Source organism: Anarhichas minor, unplaced genomic scaffold, assembly GCF_050575085.1.
Source record: "Anarhichas minor isolate MPS153535 unplaced genomic scaffold, ASM5057508v1 ptg000055l, whole genome shotgun sequence".
Lineage (NCBI taxonomy): Eukaryota > Metazoa > Chordata > Actinopteri > Perciformes > Anarhichadidae > Anarhichas > Anarhichas minor.
This window is the reverse complement of record NW_027466501.1, coordinates 1950633-1966874: the sequence shown is the minus strand read 5'-3', so window position 1 is coordinate 1966874 and position 16242 is coordinate 1950633. Positions and strand designations below refer to the sequence as shown.

General features: G+C 43.2%; 1 protein-coding gene across 1 annotated transcript; it reads left to right on the top strand.

Moving 5' to 3' along the window:
* Positions 1 to 244: 244 nt before the first annotated feature.
* On the top strand, positions 245 to 10629 carry ccdc3a (coiled-coil domain containing 3a). Its single transcript, XM_076076101.1, has 3 exons — positions 245 to 2237; positions 2835 to 3012; positions 9255 to 10629. The coding sequence occupies exons 1-3, from the start codon at positions 1831 to 1833 to the stop codon at positions 9558 to 9560; spliced, it is 891 nt and encodes a 296-aa protein (XP_075932216.1). The 5' UTR covers positions 245 to 1830; the 3' UTR covers positions 9561 to 10629.
* The last annotated feature ends 5613 nt before the right edge of the window (positions 10630 to 16242 follow it).

Below are 16242 nucleotides of genomic sequence, written 5' to 3'. Positions count from 1 at the left end.
AATTGTATGGGCTATAAGTCAGATAATACACAGGAATAGGGAAAATAGCAACAACGGGATAAAAGGGGTGATCATTTGTTTACTCATTCCCATTATTTTAATAATATATTGATATTGCTAATCTATGCTCGAACTTTAAGGCCAACTTTGACAGTTATCGTCACGTTTACGCTCTTATTTTGAAAGCTCATTTGCCTTCTTTTCCTGCCAACATTAAACGTATAGCTGCAGTTCCGACCTCCTCGAAGTGACGTCGCAGAGCGGTGACTAGCTCTCGATATGAACGAGAGCTGTGTCTATAAACAGAGCCGCTGTGAGTGCTCCGACCCGCCCATCCGCATGTTTTACACATCAGGGAAAGACTGACAGCTGAGGGCGGAGACAGCCCTCACCTGACAGCGGGAATTCCCATAAGGAGTCACCTTGCACTTTGAAAACAAGAAACGAAGGACTGGATTGCTGCTATGACATGTCATGTTTAGGGGACAACTCTTGCAAAGAAATATATATAATTAATCCTGATGTAATACCTGGCGATAGTGTTTGAAGATCACATGAAGATCCCTATCTACATTCATGAGTTACAATAAACATCCCTTTTTTGCGCTTTGGTCCAAACTTGTGTACAGAGTGGCCCATTAGGTCAAATATAAAATATCACAGCATTTATTCAAATTATTTAGATGTTCTATTATATAAAAATGAGTATATAAACATGCTGTTCGTGGCAGTGTCCATTAGATGGCAGTGTTTTCTAAGTAGAGATACATAGCTTAAAAAAAAATGCACACCACTGAAATCTTTAGCTGTGGTGGAAAAGTATCATCCTAAATACGGTCCTAATTATTTTGTGTGATGATATGCATTTTGAGGCCAAATTGTCACACAGGATCAGCTGATGGATCCACACAGAACCTCCTCTGATGCATCATGATTGCTGTAGAGATGTAGTAGCCTATTGAGAAATGTACAGGGGATAATGAATGGCATTACCCCAATCCTTGTCTGTTCCACTGCAGACTACTGTTATTAATCACTGATGTCATTGTTGTTCACTTGGAACTTCAAGGAGGACCTTCTCCTCGGCATGCTCTCCAACAGTACCACTTTGACTGGTCGTTTTTCCCCATCTCTGATCCTCTTGGTTGCTTTCAAGCTATCGGAAAAATGGAAACTATAAGAATTGCACCCAAAAGATGATGACCTTGAATCTGGTGAAAAAGCTGGTGATAAAAAGGTAATGGTTTGCCAGTATAGCCCCTATTACTATTTATTTACATTTGACAAATAAAATGAATAAGGAGTTATGGATGTGCATTTTGCTTTACAATGTTTTGCAACATTTGGAAGACGTTTGGAAACCATATTGTTTTTTTCCGAGTAGATAGCGCTCGAGCCTACCAAATCAGTTCGCACGGAAGCATCAAATGTCGGAGCGTCTATATCAGTCCATGAACGCAGCACCCGTGCGCTCTGGTGAAGCCTATTGTGGCTCCCGCTGCGGATAGAGGAGGTGGAAGCACTGGGAACGCAGCAGCAGCTTTAAGTTTCTGCAAATTGGTTTGACTGTTGAGTTCTCTCAAAGAGTCTGGAGGTGAGAATATCTGAGTTTGTGCACGTTTAGTTTAATGGACAAAAGGACTGTGGTCGAACTTTGTGCAAAAAGCTAGGTGCGTGCTTTTAGAGTTTTTGGTGAAGTACAGCATCCTCAAGCCTCCAGGTCACCAACCAGATGTGCAACTTTTAGCAACTTGCATGCTTGAGGAGACCGACTTCTCTCATAAAACAATTGTAATAAATTAGTAAAATCACATTTTTCTTTCCTTCGGGATGTCTTCCACGGCTCTCCTCCTCGCAGCACTCGGCTTTTTTGCGCATCTGGACACTTTTACGCACGGGTGCCAGCTCCCTTCCGAGTGGCGGCCGCTGAGCGAGGGCTGCCGGGCGGAGCTGGCGGAGATCATCGTGTACGCCCGCGTCCTGGCGATCCACCGGGAGCCCCTGGGCGGCGGGGCGGGCAGCCTGTACAACTCGCTGCCCTTCGGGTTCGGGTATGGGTACGAGGGCGCGGAGGAAGGGCTGCTTTACTCCGCGGAGGTGGAGTTGCTGTGCGATCAGGCCTGGGGCAGCATGCTGGAGGTGCCCTCTGGATCAAGGCTCAACCTAACCGGACTGGGGTACCTGTCCTGCCAGTCCCACACCGTGATGGAGAACTACTCCTACTTCTTCTTCCTCAGGTGAAGTGCACAGCCTGAACTTATTAGTTCCAACAAACATTTGGACTCTAAACATTTGGACTCTTTTAATTCAAACTGTACTTACAACAGCCTAGAAGTTTTATTGTTTTCACTAAAATGTAATTGCATCCCATAAAACCAGTCCAGAAGTGCATTTAGCTAAATAGCAACTTTCATCTAACCCTCTAACAGTTCTTGTATTTTGTCAGTTTGTTTTGGAGCAGACTGATCTACAGTCAGCTGTATAAACAAGACTATACTGTGTTTAGATATAAATGTGTGGTTTGCCACTTGAGGCTAAGTATTTCCATGAAGTGAGACTTCAAATGTTGAGCTCTTTATCTTCTACATATATGTGATAGCTGTTGTTGGTAGTTGTTTTGCAAAGGAAGATTTTACCTGCAAAGTAAGAAGATAGCTCATTCAATATGAAGCTCTTCTAACCTATGAAATGCATCGGCCCACGAAACTTGCAAAACCGTACTTGATTTGGTTGACGCAAATTCAAAACTCAGCCACTGTCAACTACAACCTTGATAATTCCCGCAGCAGCGTCAGCTCTCTCCTCACAGTTTTCCTGTCCGATCTCCTCTGCAGGATGGATGAGAACTACAACATCCTCCCCCATGGCGTCAACTTCCAGGACGCCATCTTCGCCGACACGTCCGACAACAGGCGCATGTTCTCCAGCCTCTTCCAATTCTCCAACTGCACCCAAGGGAGCCAGCCTTTCCACACCTTCAGCCCAGAGTGGGAAACACAGGAGGACAGCAGGGTAGGGCACCATGCTGTTGTACAATAGTATCATGCAACTGTCCCCCCCCCCCCCCCTAAAACCAAGATTGAGTTGTACCCCTGACGACTGCCATGCAGCATGACTGCTGGATGAATGCTCGCTGCTTCCTTGAAAACAAAAATGACTCCTATCTCCTTGTACAACCCCATTACCTTCTGAGAATAATAAGATGAAGTCTCCTTCTTCAGTCAGGTCAGCTTTTTTGTGTGTACAGTGGACGTAAACAAACCCGACACCATCTCGTTACCATGGAGTTAACCGATTAACAAAGAACACAAAGGAGGTGGGGGAGGTATTGTTATGGTTTTGTGGGTTTTCATGTATATCTTTTTTATTTATTCATCTATTTATGTGTGTGTGTGTGTGTGTGTGTGTGTGTGTGTGTGTGTGTGTGTGTGTGTGTGTGGACACCTAATCCTGAGTTGAGTTGTGACGCTGCTGACAGGAATGTGGTGAGGATCAGTAGAAACAGCTTAATAGTTAAGAGCTACACACACACACACACACATGCACATTTACACACAAATATCACTTTACTGTTCTGATCTTCAGAAGGATAAAAAAAAAACAATAAAAAAACAAGGATAGTCACTCTCATGCACAGAAGAGTTAATTATGCGTCTGGCTCCTCAGGCAGGCTGGATACTGGCCATCCAGAGGTCAAAGGCCAAATAGCAGAGAACCGCATCTCTGACAGGCAGCAGCTTTAAAGTGTGTCAGTCTTCAGCTTCGATTTATGTCAGTATGATGCAATGTTTGCTGACCCGAGACCAGAGATAAGCTGGACCCTGTCAACAGGGGAAGAAAAGTCTGCAGCATTTATTCTCAAACCTCCTCTGAGTGAGCTGAGCAGGTCACACTTCGGACAAGACAGAACTGGAGAGATGGAGATGGAGCTACATAAGTCTCAGCCCTGGTTCTGAAAGGATATTAGGGCAGCTATTTGAACGTTGAAGAGCTATTCATTTGGTGGCACAGTGTCATTACGGTAACTTTGAATTCACTGTAGGTCTATCCGAGTTGTAGACTTGTGACTCGGGGTAGAGTTAGGTCACAAAAATGACGGCTTCAAAAATGACTTGGACATCAGTGTTGACTTTATTTAGAGCTGACTCCTTAAAGGCTTGAATTTACCAGTTGAAAACTGACATTACCAGTCTCAAGTTTTGAACTGGTAAAATCCTGAAATAACATAAATAAGATTTTACAGGTTTTGCGTGGGGGCAAACAGGCCTGTACTTTGAAGGGACTTTGCATCAGCTATGTCAAAACACAAGAAAATTGTGTCTCAGTTAAACAGTCAGCGTTTAGACCTGAAAGACTAGCAATTGACTTGCAATTCCTTACTGAATACTGCCAATTTGAGGGGTTCAGACTTTAGCCCACCATGACTTGAAAGTTTTTCACTTTCCTCCAAATGGCTTGAGACTTAACTCTGATTTGCCTTCATATGTCTCCACTGACATGAAACTGGGCCTCTTGGACTTGCACCAAATCAGGTTTGACTACACTTTTCTCAAGACTTCAGACTTGAATTTGGCTTGTCCTGAGTAACTTGGGACATGACTTGCATTGAGTGTTTTTTTTAGATTTGTGTCCACTGACTTGGGTCGTGACTTTGACACGTCACCATGAACTTGACACTTGAATTTGACATGTCGCCATAGACTTGGGTCTTGAATTTGACATGTCGCTATAGACTTGCGTCTTGAATTTGACATTTCACCATAGACTTGGGTCTTGAATTTGACATGTCGCCATAGACTTGCGTCTTGAATTTGACATGTCGCCATAGACTTGCGTCTTGAATTTGACATGTCACCATAGACTTGCCTCTTGAATTTGACATGTTGCTATAGACTTGCGTCTTGAATTTGACATGTCGCTATAGACTTGGGTCTTGAATTTGACATGTTGCTATAGACTTGCCTCTTGAATTTGACATGTCGCCATAGACTTGCCTCTTGAATTTGACATGTTGCCATAGACTTGCCTCTTGAATTTGACATGTCGCCATAGACTTGCGTCTTGAATTTGACATGTTGCCATAGACTTGGGTCTTGAATTTGACATGTTGCCATAGACTTGCCTCTTGAATTTGACATGTCGCCATAGACTTGCCTCTTGAATTTGACATGTTGCTATAGACTTGCCTCTTGAATTTGACATGTCGCCATAGACTTGCCTCTTGAATTTGACATGTCGCCATAGACTTGCGTCTTGAATTTGACATGTTGCCATAGACTTGCCTCTTGAATTTGACATGTCGCCATAGACTTGCGTCTTGAATTTGACATGTTGCCATAGACTTGGGTCTTGAATTTGACACGTCGGCATTGACTTGGACATTCCGCCATTGCCTTGAGCCTTGACTTGGACATACTCTCATTGACTTGGCCTTGTGCCAAAATACTTAAGATCAACTCAGATTTATATCCAGAAAATCAAAAGTAATACTGATCTAGCAACACACATCATTATAGTACATCAGTAATCAGTACATTTGTACCTATTTGTGTAACTTGTGACAGAAAATGTTTAAACTTACACGTATCAGTATCTTTGCAGTAACAGTCAGGATGTTGCAGCTTGTTCCTGACTGACATGAACACTGCCTGCAGCTGATGTAGAGAGACGTGGTTAACTGCTTCCAAAATAGATTAATGGCATTTAGGTATTAATAACAGTCCAAACTGCAGAACTAAATCAGGAGACTTGCAGTGGTGCGGTGTCTTCCTCTTCCTTTCTACTCGGGTTTGACCTGCAGGCTCTGAGCTGTGTGGGCAAAGGTCAGTGAGGCAGGGGTTAAAGACACAGCTCATTATGAGGACGAGCACTCGCATGTAGGCAAAGGCCGCGACTTTTACGCAAGGCGGAACAAAACAGGTGTTTTGCTCCAGGAATTTATGGAAGATGATGAGATGAAAGGAACTTTTTTTCCCCCTCTTCACGTCTCCCGCTTACCCGTCCATGTTTCCCTGTCTTTTGTATCAGACTTGAAGCAAATAAAAAAGCTCTTCCTCTCTCTCTCTCTCTCTTTCCTCCTGTTTTGCTGAAGTGTAATTAAAACTAAATTAAAAGCAACAAGATCCAATTTCTAAATTCATTATCTATCCATCCATCTCCAAAGGATCTTCAAAGTGTTTTCCCTGGCTTGAGTTTAGACACAAAACCACACTTAAAATTGAAGTTGGGAGCTTGTTTGCTTCTGGTTTCAGCCTCGTGGGAACCAGGCGCCCCTCCAGAAGGATCCACTTTTCTGCCGGAACCCTCAATTAGCTTTTTTTAAAGAGGAGGCTCTTATCAGCAGCACTCAGAGCAGCTCTCACCGTGACACTGTTGTCAGCCCACCGTTCATCTGTTTGATACAGATTTCTTTATTTTTTTCTGAAAGATATCCCTTCTCTTTTTCAAATGTTCTTTTGGGCCCTTTATCCTTCCCTTGATAGGCCACAGCAAGATAGAGGCGAATTCCCCAAATACTTCTTAATCAGCACATTTCCATGTTTACATGCGCTCTAATGATTTGATTATAACCACAGCGAGGGAATACTCCAGTCGTAACAGTCATGTAAACACCTTTAACAAGAGTTTCAGTCTCATTAACATTTTATGTGGACGCTTAGAGGGATAAAAGGACAAGAACACAGTCTGCCTGCTTCGCTCAGTAGTTTGAGCTCCCACTTTCTCTGCCTCGTCTTTGTTTTTCCTTCCTCTTTCTGTCCCCCTTTTGTTCCTTTTATCTCTTCATCTCTCGCTCTCTTTCTGTCTTTTTGTCTCTGTTTTCTAATCACCCATCCCTATGCGCACCCACACACACAAACACACACAGAGCAGAATAAAACCTCAGGAGAAGAGGAGAAATCCTGGCTTGTCCCATTTGATGTCGAGGGGGGAGGGGCTTATGCTGAGTCCCCACATAAAGTTAGAGAGAGGAATCAAAAGTCTGCAGACACACAAAGACAGATACACAAAAAGGCACGTCTCCCAATCACTCTACTCTCTCTCTTTTGCTTGGAAACTCTTTTATTAAATTTTTCCTCTTTCCCTGCCTTTCTCTGACCCTGTCCTTCTTTATCTGTTGATGAATCAAATTAATTTATTACAATATTCACATACATGAAGTTTGGCATTTATGAGCTGTCGGCTCAAGGACACTTTGACATGCGGACAGTAGGAGCCGGGGGGGTCAAACTGCCAGCCTTGTTAGTTAGTTGGACTATATATTAGAAGTGGGCACAGTGATGTCGCCACTTGGATTGTGGACAATTGTTTTGAAGCTTGATCCGAGGCAGTTCATCAGTTTACTTTGGTCCACGAGGCCGCTGTTCATGTCCTGAGCGAAACTCAAAGTAAACATTGGCATTTTGTCACGTGAGTCATTCGGGCTGTTAGTCACGCGACTCACATGAATCGCTCATCAAGTGAGTCGTTAGTCAGTCAAGTTAACGCCAACCATGCTCTTTTCCTAAACCTAACGAAGACAGGCAGACATTAAAGGGGACATATCATGCTCACTTTCAGGTTCATACATGTATTTTTGGTTTCTACTAGAATATGTTTACATGGTTTAATGTTCAAAAAACACATTATTTTTCTCATACTGTTTGTCTGAATATACCTGTATTTACCCTCTGACTGAAACTCTCCGTTTTAGTGCCTGTCTCTTTAAGCCCCTCCTACTGAAAATGCCCAGTCTGCTCTGATTGGCTCGCTAGAAAAATATGTTGCACCTTTACAGACATAGTTTTCGGGCCGTGGGTGGAGATACTCCTCTGTGTTCTACGGATAGTAAATAGCTGAGACTGGAAACCACGATGAGAGACGGTGAGACACCGCCTAAAACAAAATTAGCTGCCACTGAAACCAAAACAATGTGCTGAAAGATGCTAAAACGCTGAAGGAAAAGGGCAAAGTTTGGTGATATATACCTGTGGATTCATCACAATGAGCAACTCCCTCTTTCCGTGGTCCGTTTCGTTCACTTGAATTTGAGAACATTTTGTACATGCATGTGTGTGTCCTCGAAATACTGTTTGTACAGATGACGCTAAACAGCAGGCAGGTAACACCCAGATGTTTTGACAGGTGGTGTGTGTGTGTGTGTGTGTGTGTGTGTGTGTGTGTGTGTGTGTGTGTGTGTGTGTGTGTGTGTGTTGGGGGAATCCCACTGAGAGGCTTCCTATGAGCATGAGAAAGGGTTCAAACTGTAAAAAAACAAAAAGTACCATTGTTACGTAGTGGGGGGAAGAAAGAGAAATAAATTGCAGCTGGACACATTTGTTGCATGTCAAAATAAATGCAATAAATTGGACATATATATACGTAATAAGCGTATTCCCTAAACTTTACTGAAAAAAAATCATATATCTCAAAACTGGTGCCAAGACACTCCTTAGAATATGTGAAAGTAACTATCATCTGTAGCCATCTGAGGCTGATGTTAACAGGCCGCAGCAAGTTCCTCTGACAGTTTGTGAGTGCTTGTGTTCTTCGCTGGCATCTGATGCAGAGAAGGAACTGTAGCTATGTTGTATCAGTGCTACACTTGATGCGGTCTCAGTGCATTCGGCGAAGCAGAACACATCCACAGCAATTCACACACTGACATACAGAATGCACTGTCGGCGCACCGCCTCTTGTGACGCTGGTGCTGTTAGCAAAGTGCTAATGGAGAACAAGGAACAATTGGCATTATCACACATTCCTTCAGATTTTCCCATGTTTGCACGATCCTCCGGCTAGGTGCTGTCACGTGAACACACTGTGACCCCCCACCCCCCTGTTAACCCTGCTGGTTAAAGGTCAGCTCTGGTCTGCCAATGAAATGGAATATTTGGTCCCCCTGATACATCAAAGTACGTGACCCCCCTCACATTGTCAGGGAGGTGCAAAGGGGGTGATACATTTATGTTACACAGACACACATAAACGACCTCCCCTTGGGTTTTTCTGCACTGAGGAGCCTGTGTGGATGAATGTAATGATGAGGGTCAGGACCTCCACCCCCTTTCCTGCTAAGCACTGTGGACATCAAAGGGAGACTTTTTAAAAATAAAATTTTCCCAGAGAGACTACTGGGAAAAAACCCATCACCACACAACCAGCTGAAAGGATGGTAACTGGTGCTTTACAACAGTTTGGTTTGCCTCTGTTAAGCAAACTCCCATATCCTGTGTGTGTTAACTAACCCCCCCTCTCTCTCTTCCTCCTCTCTCCAGCTTCTGTGCTCCTCGGTGCAGGCCGCACTGTTCGAGGAGGAGGAGCGCGGCCGCAAGATGCAGGAGCGACTGGCCGCGGCGGAGAGGAGGAACCGGCAGCTGAAGGAGCGTGTTCGTAAGGTGAAGCGCTCCCTGGGGAACGCCCGCAAGGCCACGCGCAAGGCCGAGCAGGAGGCCCGGGACCTGCAGGGGAGGCTGGAGGCCGCGGAGCGGAGGGCGGGGCATCACCTCAACGCCATAACGCAGGAGGAGCCTCCGCCCGGGCGTTACGCGAGCACGACGATACGCAAGAGGATGCAACTTTAACTCAATCCCCGCCCCCCAACCTGCCACCCACCTGGACTGAAAACCGTGGAGAGCGAGAGACTGCTGGGCGGTCTCCATGTAAAGGGCAAAGAAGTAGCAGCTGTCACATATGAGTAAACACACTTTTATTAAGTCATAATTGACATAGTTTACTACTCCTTCTCTCTTTTGCATCCCTGCTTACTATGTTATCAGATGGCCAGGAACGTAAAAACTAAATTACGACAAAGGAAAATCATCTATCGGCCCATTTATGCTGACTAAGAATTATATTAAAGGGCCCTCCCCCTACATGGTCAGATGGAGTGCTACTCGGCCTGTAAAAAACAATTGTATAATATCTTTTGTGGCTCTTGTGGAGCTTTGACAAGCCTTAAAAGTTATGTCATAGGGGTTATCTTGGTATGGGTTTGAACAAATTTGAATGGAAATCCTCTCAACAGAAAATGTTCCACATTTGGGGTCAAGACATTTGAAAGACATCCAGGTAGGAGGAAGCGCTCGGCAACGCCGTAGAATGACGTTGATGCAATTGGATTAAATCGCAACTTTAAAGTTGCAGTCCAATGCACAAACGAAACAATGAGCTGAAAGACGCTAAAATAGGATGTAGAGCTGAGTGGAACTGCCGAGTTTGGTGATAATTCTCACAATAAGAAACCCCTTCCACGACCGACACTAATTTGACCCACTGTTAATAAGAAAATATCGATTACAGTAAGGATTTGAAAGACTTGTACTCGCAATTTAAGTCTTTTAGGTTAAGCAGCTTTTTGCATCCAAAAACAACCAAACTTAAATTAACCGAATACAAATGTAAAAATATAATTCCATGTCAAGCAGTGATGGTGAAGCAGTGATAAGAAACATTACATTTCATTTTAAAGATCTTGTGATTTATCGACTTTTTACCTTTGCTCGACATAAGTGGTGTATCTGAGAATGAGAATACTGCGATGTTGCATGAGAAGGTCCATTTATCATTTACTTAATTTTTAAAGTCGGAAACATTGGCTTGTATGTGGATATTTTTGTACGGTTGTTTTTCATGCATATAAAATCTTACTTGGGTGAACATCGGTGTGAAAGTGGCAATGTTTAAAGGGGACACTATGAACATCTGGGTCACCGGAGCACTAAACAACAAATATATCCACACACACCCGGCGGGTCGGTTAAGCCCTACGGCATCACGCAGAGAGTGTAAAGAGAGGTTAAGTTCAGGGGAAACGCTGTGTGTGTGTGTGTGTGTGTGTGTGTGTATACGTGTTGTATTCGGGGAGAGAAAGAGATGTGCTTCGGGTCCATCAAGTGACTGGAATGTGTTTGCGTGGGCAGCAATGTTCCGAACAGCAGGACGTCGCTGGAAGTAATTCCTCCAATTCAGTCTGGAAGACCAAAAGCTCTGGAAGGAGGCGAGCATCACGGGACCACGGCGAATCACAAAACGAGAGGTGGGAGAGAAAAGCTAAATCGCAGTTTTGTAGCGCGTAATCAAACACTCAGCGACGGTGAGTCAAGCACGAGTAAAGCAGGAAGTCAAAATACGGCCTGAAGTCGGTTATTCTAAAATAACAAGGAATACAAACACGTTCCCCTGTTTTTATATATTATGTCAAACATACAATCCCTTAGACCTTTATCTTCTTGGACTGTGCTGAGTTAGCATGCACGTAACACAGTGACAGGAAGTACTTTATACCTTTGCTAACCCGAAGCAGCCGAACATGCACATATGATGCTAAGAACAATTGAGTTTCTGAGGAATACGGTTACTACGATTACAAATACAATGAAAAAAACAGTTTCAATAAGTGTCGTTGTAACTGACAACCCATGCCCAATTAGCTCGACAAAGAACTGAATAATTCAAATGATTAAAGCCGTTATGTGTCGATTTTAATTTTATGCGATTAAAGCAGATTTCAAATTATTATGGTGGCAAAGGTTTTATTTTTTTAAATTGGTGCAGTCTATTCGTTGCTTTTAGGGCCACGGGTTGGATGAGTTTGGGGGAGGGATTGAGGAGAGTCTATTTTTGGGAGAAGCAGCTTTAAAATGTATATATTAGTAAGCGTGTTCACTTCGAATGACTTCAGAACACTGTGCTGTGTTTCCACCTTATTTAAATGCTCCCTGGCATGCTAGCGTTCAAATCATTTCAGTCAGAAACTTCTATAAAGAAACAAAGAAATGGTTCTACAGTTTGATTCGTCAGGGAGCTTTTAGAGTAGAGATGACATTTTTAGATCACATGCTGCATATTGTGCACCTATTTAACAATATATGCAAACATTACAAAAAAACTTCTTTGTATTTTTATATCAAAATCCAATCATCTTCTCTCTCTGTCAATTAAAAATATGAAGTGTGCTTAAGCTAGTGACTAAGCTAGTACCAATTTCAACCAATATTATCATGACATCCATCCATCAATAAAGGTGCGTGCTACATTCAAAGCCTGCCCACTTCTCGGCGTTCCAATATATATAATACATATATAATGCATAAAGATGGGGGTTGATTACGACTGTTTGGAATAACGTCGGCCTCATTTTATACCAAAGCCTTTTCCCGCCAAAGTAAAATGTTTCTTGAGGTCATTGATGGTGTAATGGTGCTACCGTGAGACGATGTTCAACGCAGTTTGGTTTAGTTTTTAGCTTACTAACTGCTAGCAAACAGGCAAACATCACGTCACCCCCTGCTGTTTGCAGTCAGAACCGTCTGCCCAAATGATACGGATGGTCTTTGCACTCTTGAAATTCCCCCAGCGTGCCTCTTATTTCCTGCACAACGTTATCTCGCCGTTTCAGATGATCTGCCCGTAGCCAGTCTCATGGCATGTGTATATATGCTGCTCAGGAAAGGACAAAACAACGTATCTCTGCGGAGGAGAGAGGAGAGAGGAGAGGAGAGAGGAGGGGAAGAAAGCCTACAGGGAGAAAAAGGGCTGGAGAAGAGGATGGGAGATCGAAGCCCTGATTTAAAGATGAGGAGAAATCTGTTCAAGAGACGGAGAGATCAGTGACTCTGAGCACAGACACGCTTACAGTTTGACAGCCAAAGTCAACAAGCAGTGTTTGAATCAGTGTGTGTGTGTGTGTGTGTGTGTAAATAATGGGCAATTTTGATTGAACTAAAATTCAATCCTGTTGCTTTGCTGCTCGTGTGTGTGTGCATGTTATTGTGCGTGAGTGCCAAAGGGATTTAAAATACTTTGATTTCACAATTTTCATTTCAGTGCTTTGGCATGTGTGTGTTTGTGTCAGAAGGATGAATCATTTCTAATGAGCATTCAATGTGTGTGTGTGTGTGTGTGTACTGAACTGTGATAGGCAGTCAGTCAGGAGGAGAAGCTCCAACTGAGATGGAGGGAAAAGCAGAGGAAGTGTCCACCAAGGCGACCTCTGCTAATAATGCGTCAATATTAAAGCTGGGCTTGGTAATCTTCTTCAAAGACATTTTTTGGAAATTCTCTACCTCCTGACAGCAATCACAAAATCCGATCTGACAAAAAAACCTTGGGGTCTGAAAAGTGAAGCCAATGTGGAAGTCACTTAAACTTGAATTCTTTCTACAGGCCAGCAGGGGGCGACACATGCGTTTGCAAAATGAAGTCCGATTGTATAGAAGTCAATGAAAAAATGACTCTATATCAAGACTGTAACATGTGTTGTTATCTATATATGTATATATTATATATACCGGAACCAACTGCACAATCATTTCAGTGTGGCTACTGGAGTCTAAACCCAAAGAGGCCGAACATACTTTTATAGGGAGGTAACATCTGTAGATGTTTTCAATGCTCTAACCATAATAATGTATTCCACCATGTGCTAGTCAATGTGCCTCATGTGTTTGCAACACGCGTGTTCCGTCTGCTAAACATCTGTTGCGCAGGACATAACAAGCCAATATGTCGGCCGTAGTGGTTGAGTGTCTGCTTTATATTAAACGTGTGTGGATCCTTCTCTCTCTACCCCCCCCCCACCATACACACACACACACACACAAATAAAGAGTCATATTACGATCATTCAGAATTTATTCCAGGAGAAAGACAAACGAAACACAAACAGTCGCTCTGGCCTGTGTCGTCATGGTAACTCTGATATGTGCACATGATTGTCGAAGGCATCTGATATACAAGCCCCATTAACAGAAAGTCATCATCGTCATCGTCATCATCATCATCATCATCATCATAACAGCACAACAAGTGCGGCAGGCGGTGCCCGCTCTGAGAAATATGAGGGTGTCGTCGGCGTGACGGAGGCTGCACAGGATGGGAGTTTTGTGGTGGTCACATGCAGAGAGTAAATACAATACAGCCAGCTAACCTCGTAGGTCGGCTGGACGAGGACGCCCACAGGGAGACACCGGGTCGCAAAAAAAGCAGCTCCTATAAAGTTTTAGTCCTACAAACAATTGTGAGAGGCAGAGCTGCTCTCATTGGTTGTTAGAACTCGAGGTGACAGATTGAGGCACAGCTGCTAGCGTGGCAGCTTTTTGCTAACGCTAACTCACCGAGCAACTTTTTCAGTCCACAATGCTAATGTTTTGACTCCTAAAGCATTTGGCAATAATTCATACGGAACCACTTGCATGTAGATGTAGAACTTAGCCAACATAGCAAAGCTATAATAGAGTCAAATTGGACATGACTTCCACCGCTAATTATGTAGCCAATGGCTACATGTTTCCTGGAAACAGTGATGAAAGGGCTGGCCATTGCCTTTTTGGGATAAATATATGTATATATAGCAGCATCCCATGCCATGCATGCCAGCTGGCTATAGGTTGCAATATCAATTTGATAATTTTTCGCCTATGGAAGCTGTTTGTATAATCTAAAACTCTACTGAGTAAAACGCTTTTTTGTGGACTCAAGACATCTCAACCTGTGCACGTCTTTACATAATACAGAGATACTAACATCATATAAGGGCATATACACGATTATGCAAACACTCATGGTGAAGTTGAATTCTTGGAGCACTTTTTTTTTTGACGAGAGCGGGTCGTAGCCCGCACCTCGTCCTTAACAGTGTGTTTCTGAGAAGGTCACAGCTTTGGATTTCTTCCTTTAGAATGGCAAAAAAACGTAAGCCTGAGTTCAGTTAACGATGCTTTCACTTTTAGTTGGACTGACACTGACGCGGCGGTGGAACACTGATGGCGTTGACCTGCACTGTGTAGCAGTTTACATGTGACAGCAGACTGCAGTGGGGAGTAAAGGGGATTTTAGCTTTTTTTGTTTTTTGTTTTTTTACATTAAACATTCCATAGAGAATACAATCAACTTCCCTCCACACACTCGCTCGCTCACTCATTCACTCTCACATGCCCGGACAGCAAAACATTTGTAAATATTATCTTGAAAATGATCATTCATATTCACAATCTATTTACAGTCGCATCTTGAAAATGAAAAGATTCATTCAGAAAACTTTTTTTTTGTTTTTGTCTTTTGAACAGCAGACATAAAACCACAGAGCAGCATGAACCTGAACCCTTCTGCCTGCCTCACAATACATTCATAAACCCAAATGTCCACCCTGAAGCGGACGACATCACATTTAATGATTCTTAGTGTCGGCTGACGACTTGTTGACATCTTTTGTGCCGGAGACAAAAGCTGGTACGCCGCTTTTATGATGTAGCTCGTGCAATAATAATGATAATTCAATGTTAAGTTGAAATAGTGTAAGATCTGGTGGGGGGGGGGGGGGGAGGGAGTTGGTGTCTTGCACTTTTTCATTCCCCAAACTTTTTTTTGAACTATAGGTGTTCCCTGATCCCACTTCCAAGTAAAAGCATTGACGACACTTAAACATGTTTTAAAAAATGCATAGCAATCAATGGGGATGTATACATGGTTACAGTGAATAATCAGATTAAGGAATAAAGCCCTTACATGGTTGAAAGTTCCCCTCAGTAACACGTGGATGACTACATGGATTGACTTAGTAGAGAAAAACGCAAGACCCCGCTGTAAAAACGTCAGAATTAATATATATTTCTGAGAGGTGAACGGTGTCATACAGTAGGAGACGCTGCATGTGGGTGATGTAAATCAGTAAAAACACTAAAGAGTTATCTTTCTCTATGACTGCACATATAAAACAACTAAATAAATCAGGCTAACAGGCCTTTTCTTACACAACTAAGTCTACTGAAATTGTTGAACAAGAATAGCAGATTTCCGTGACATTGGGTTCCGTCTCTAGTCAACTATGTATTTTGTCACTCATTTTGTAAGATTTACGTCCTCAGTAGGAGCCGATGGGCTTGGGGGCTGAAAGCTGCAGATGGGGTAAGAAAGTTGTTATGCATTGAGGGCGGGACAAACACACTGTCCAGGACACCATTGTCCTTGCAGAGCTTACGAAGGAAGAAGGTGCCGCTGTCAAAGAACAGAGAACATAGCGAGGACGGAGAGACAGCTTTTAGACCGGATAGCGTTCACAAATGTCTTGTTGGTTTGGTTTTTGTCAACGTCAGTGCCAAATAGGTGCAACTTAATACGCACAGCATGCCAAAGGGGAATTCCAGAAAGCTTGGGCGAGTGTTCATCTTTGCCGTAATTTGACTTTCATCCAGCTGTGGTCTCACCCTCCCTGACATGCCGTACGGATCAAAACAAGCTATATGAATAATATGCTGATACTTTTCA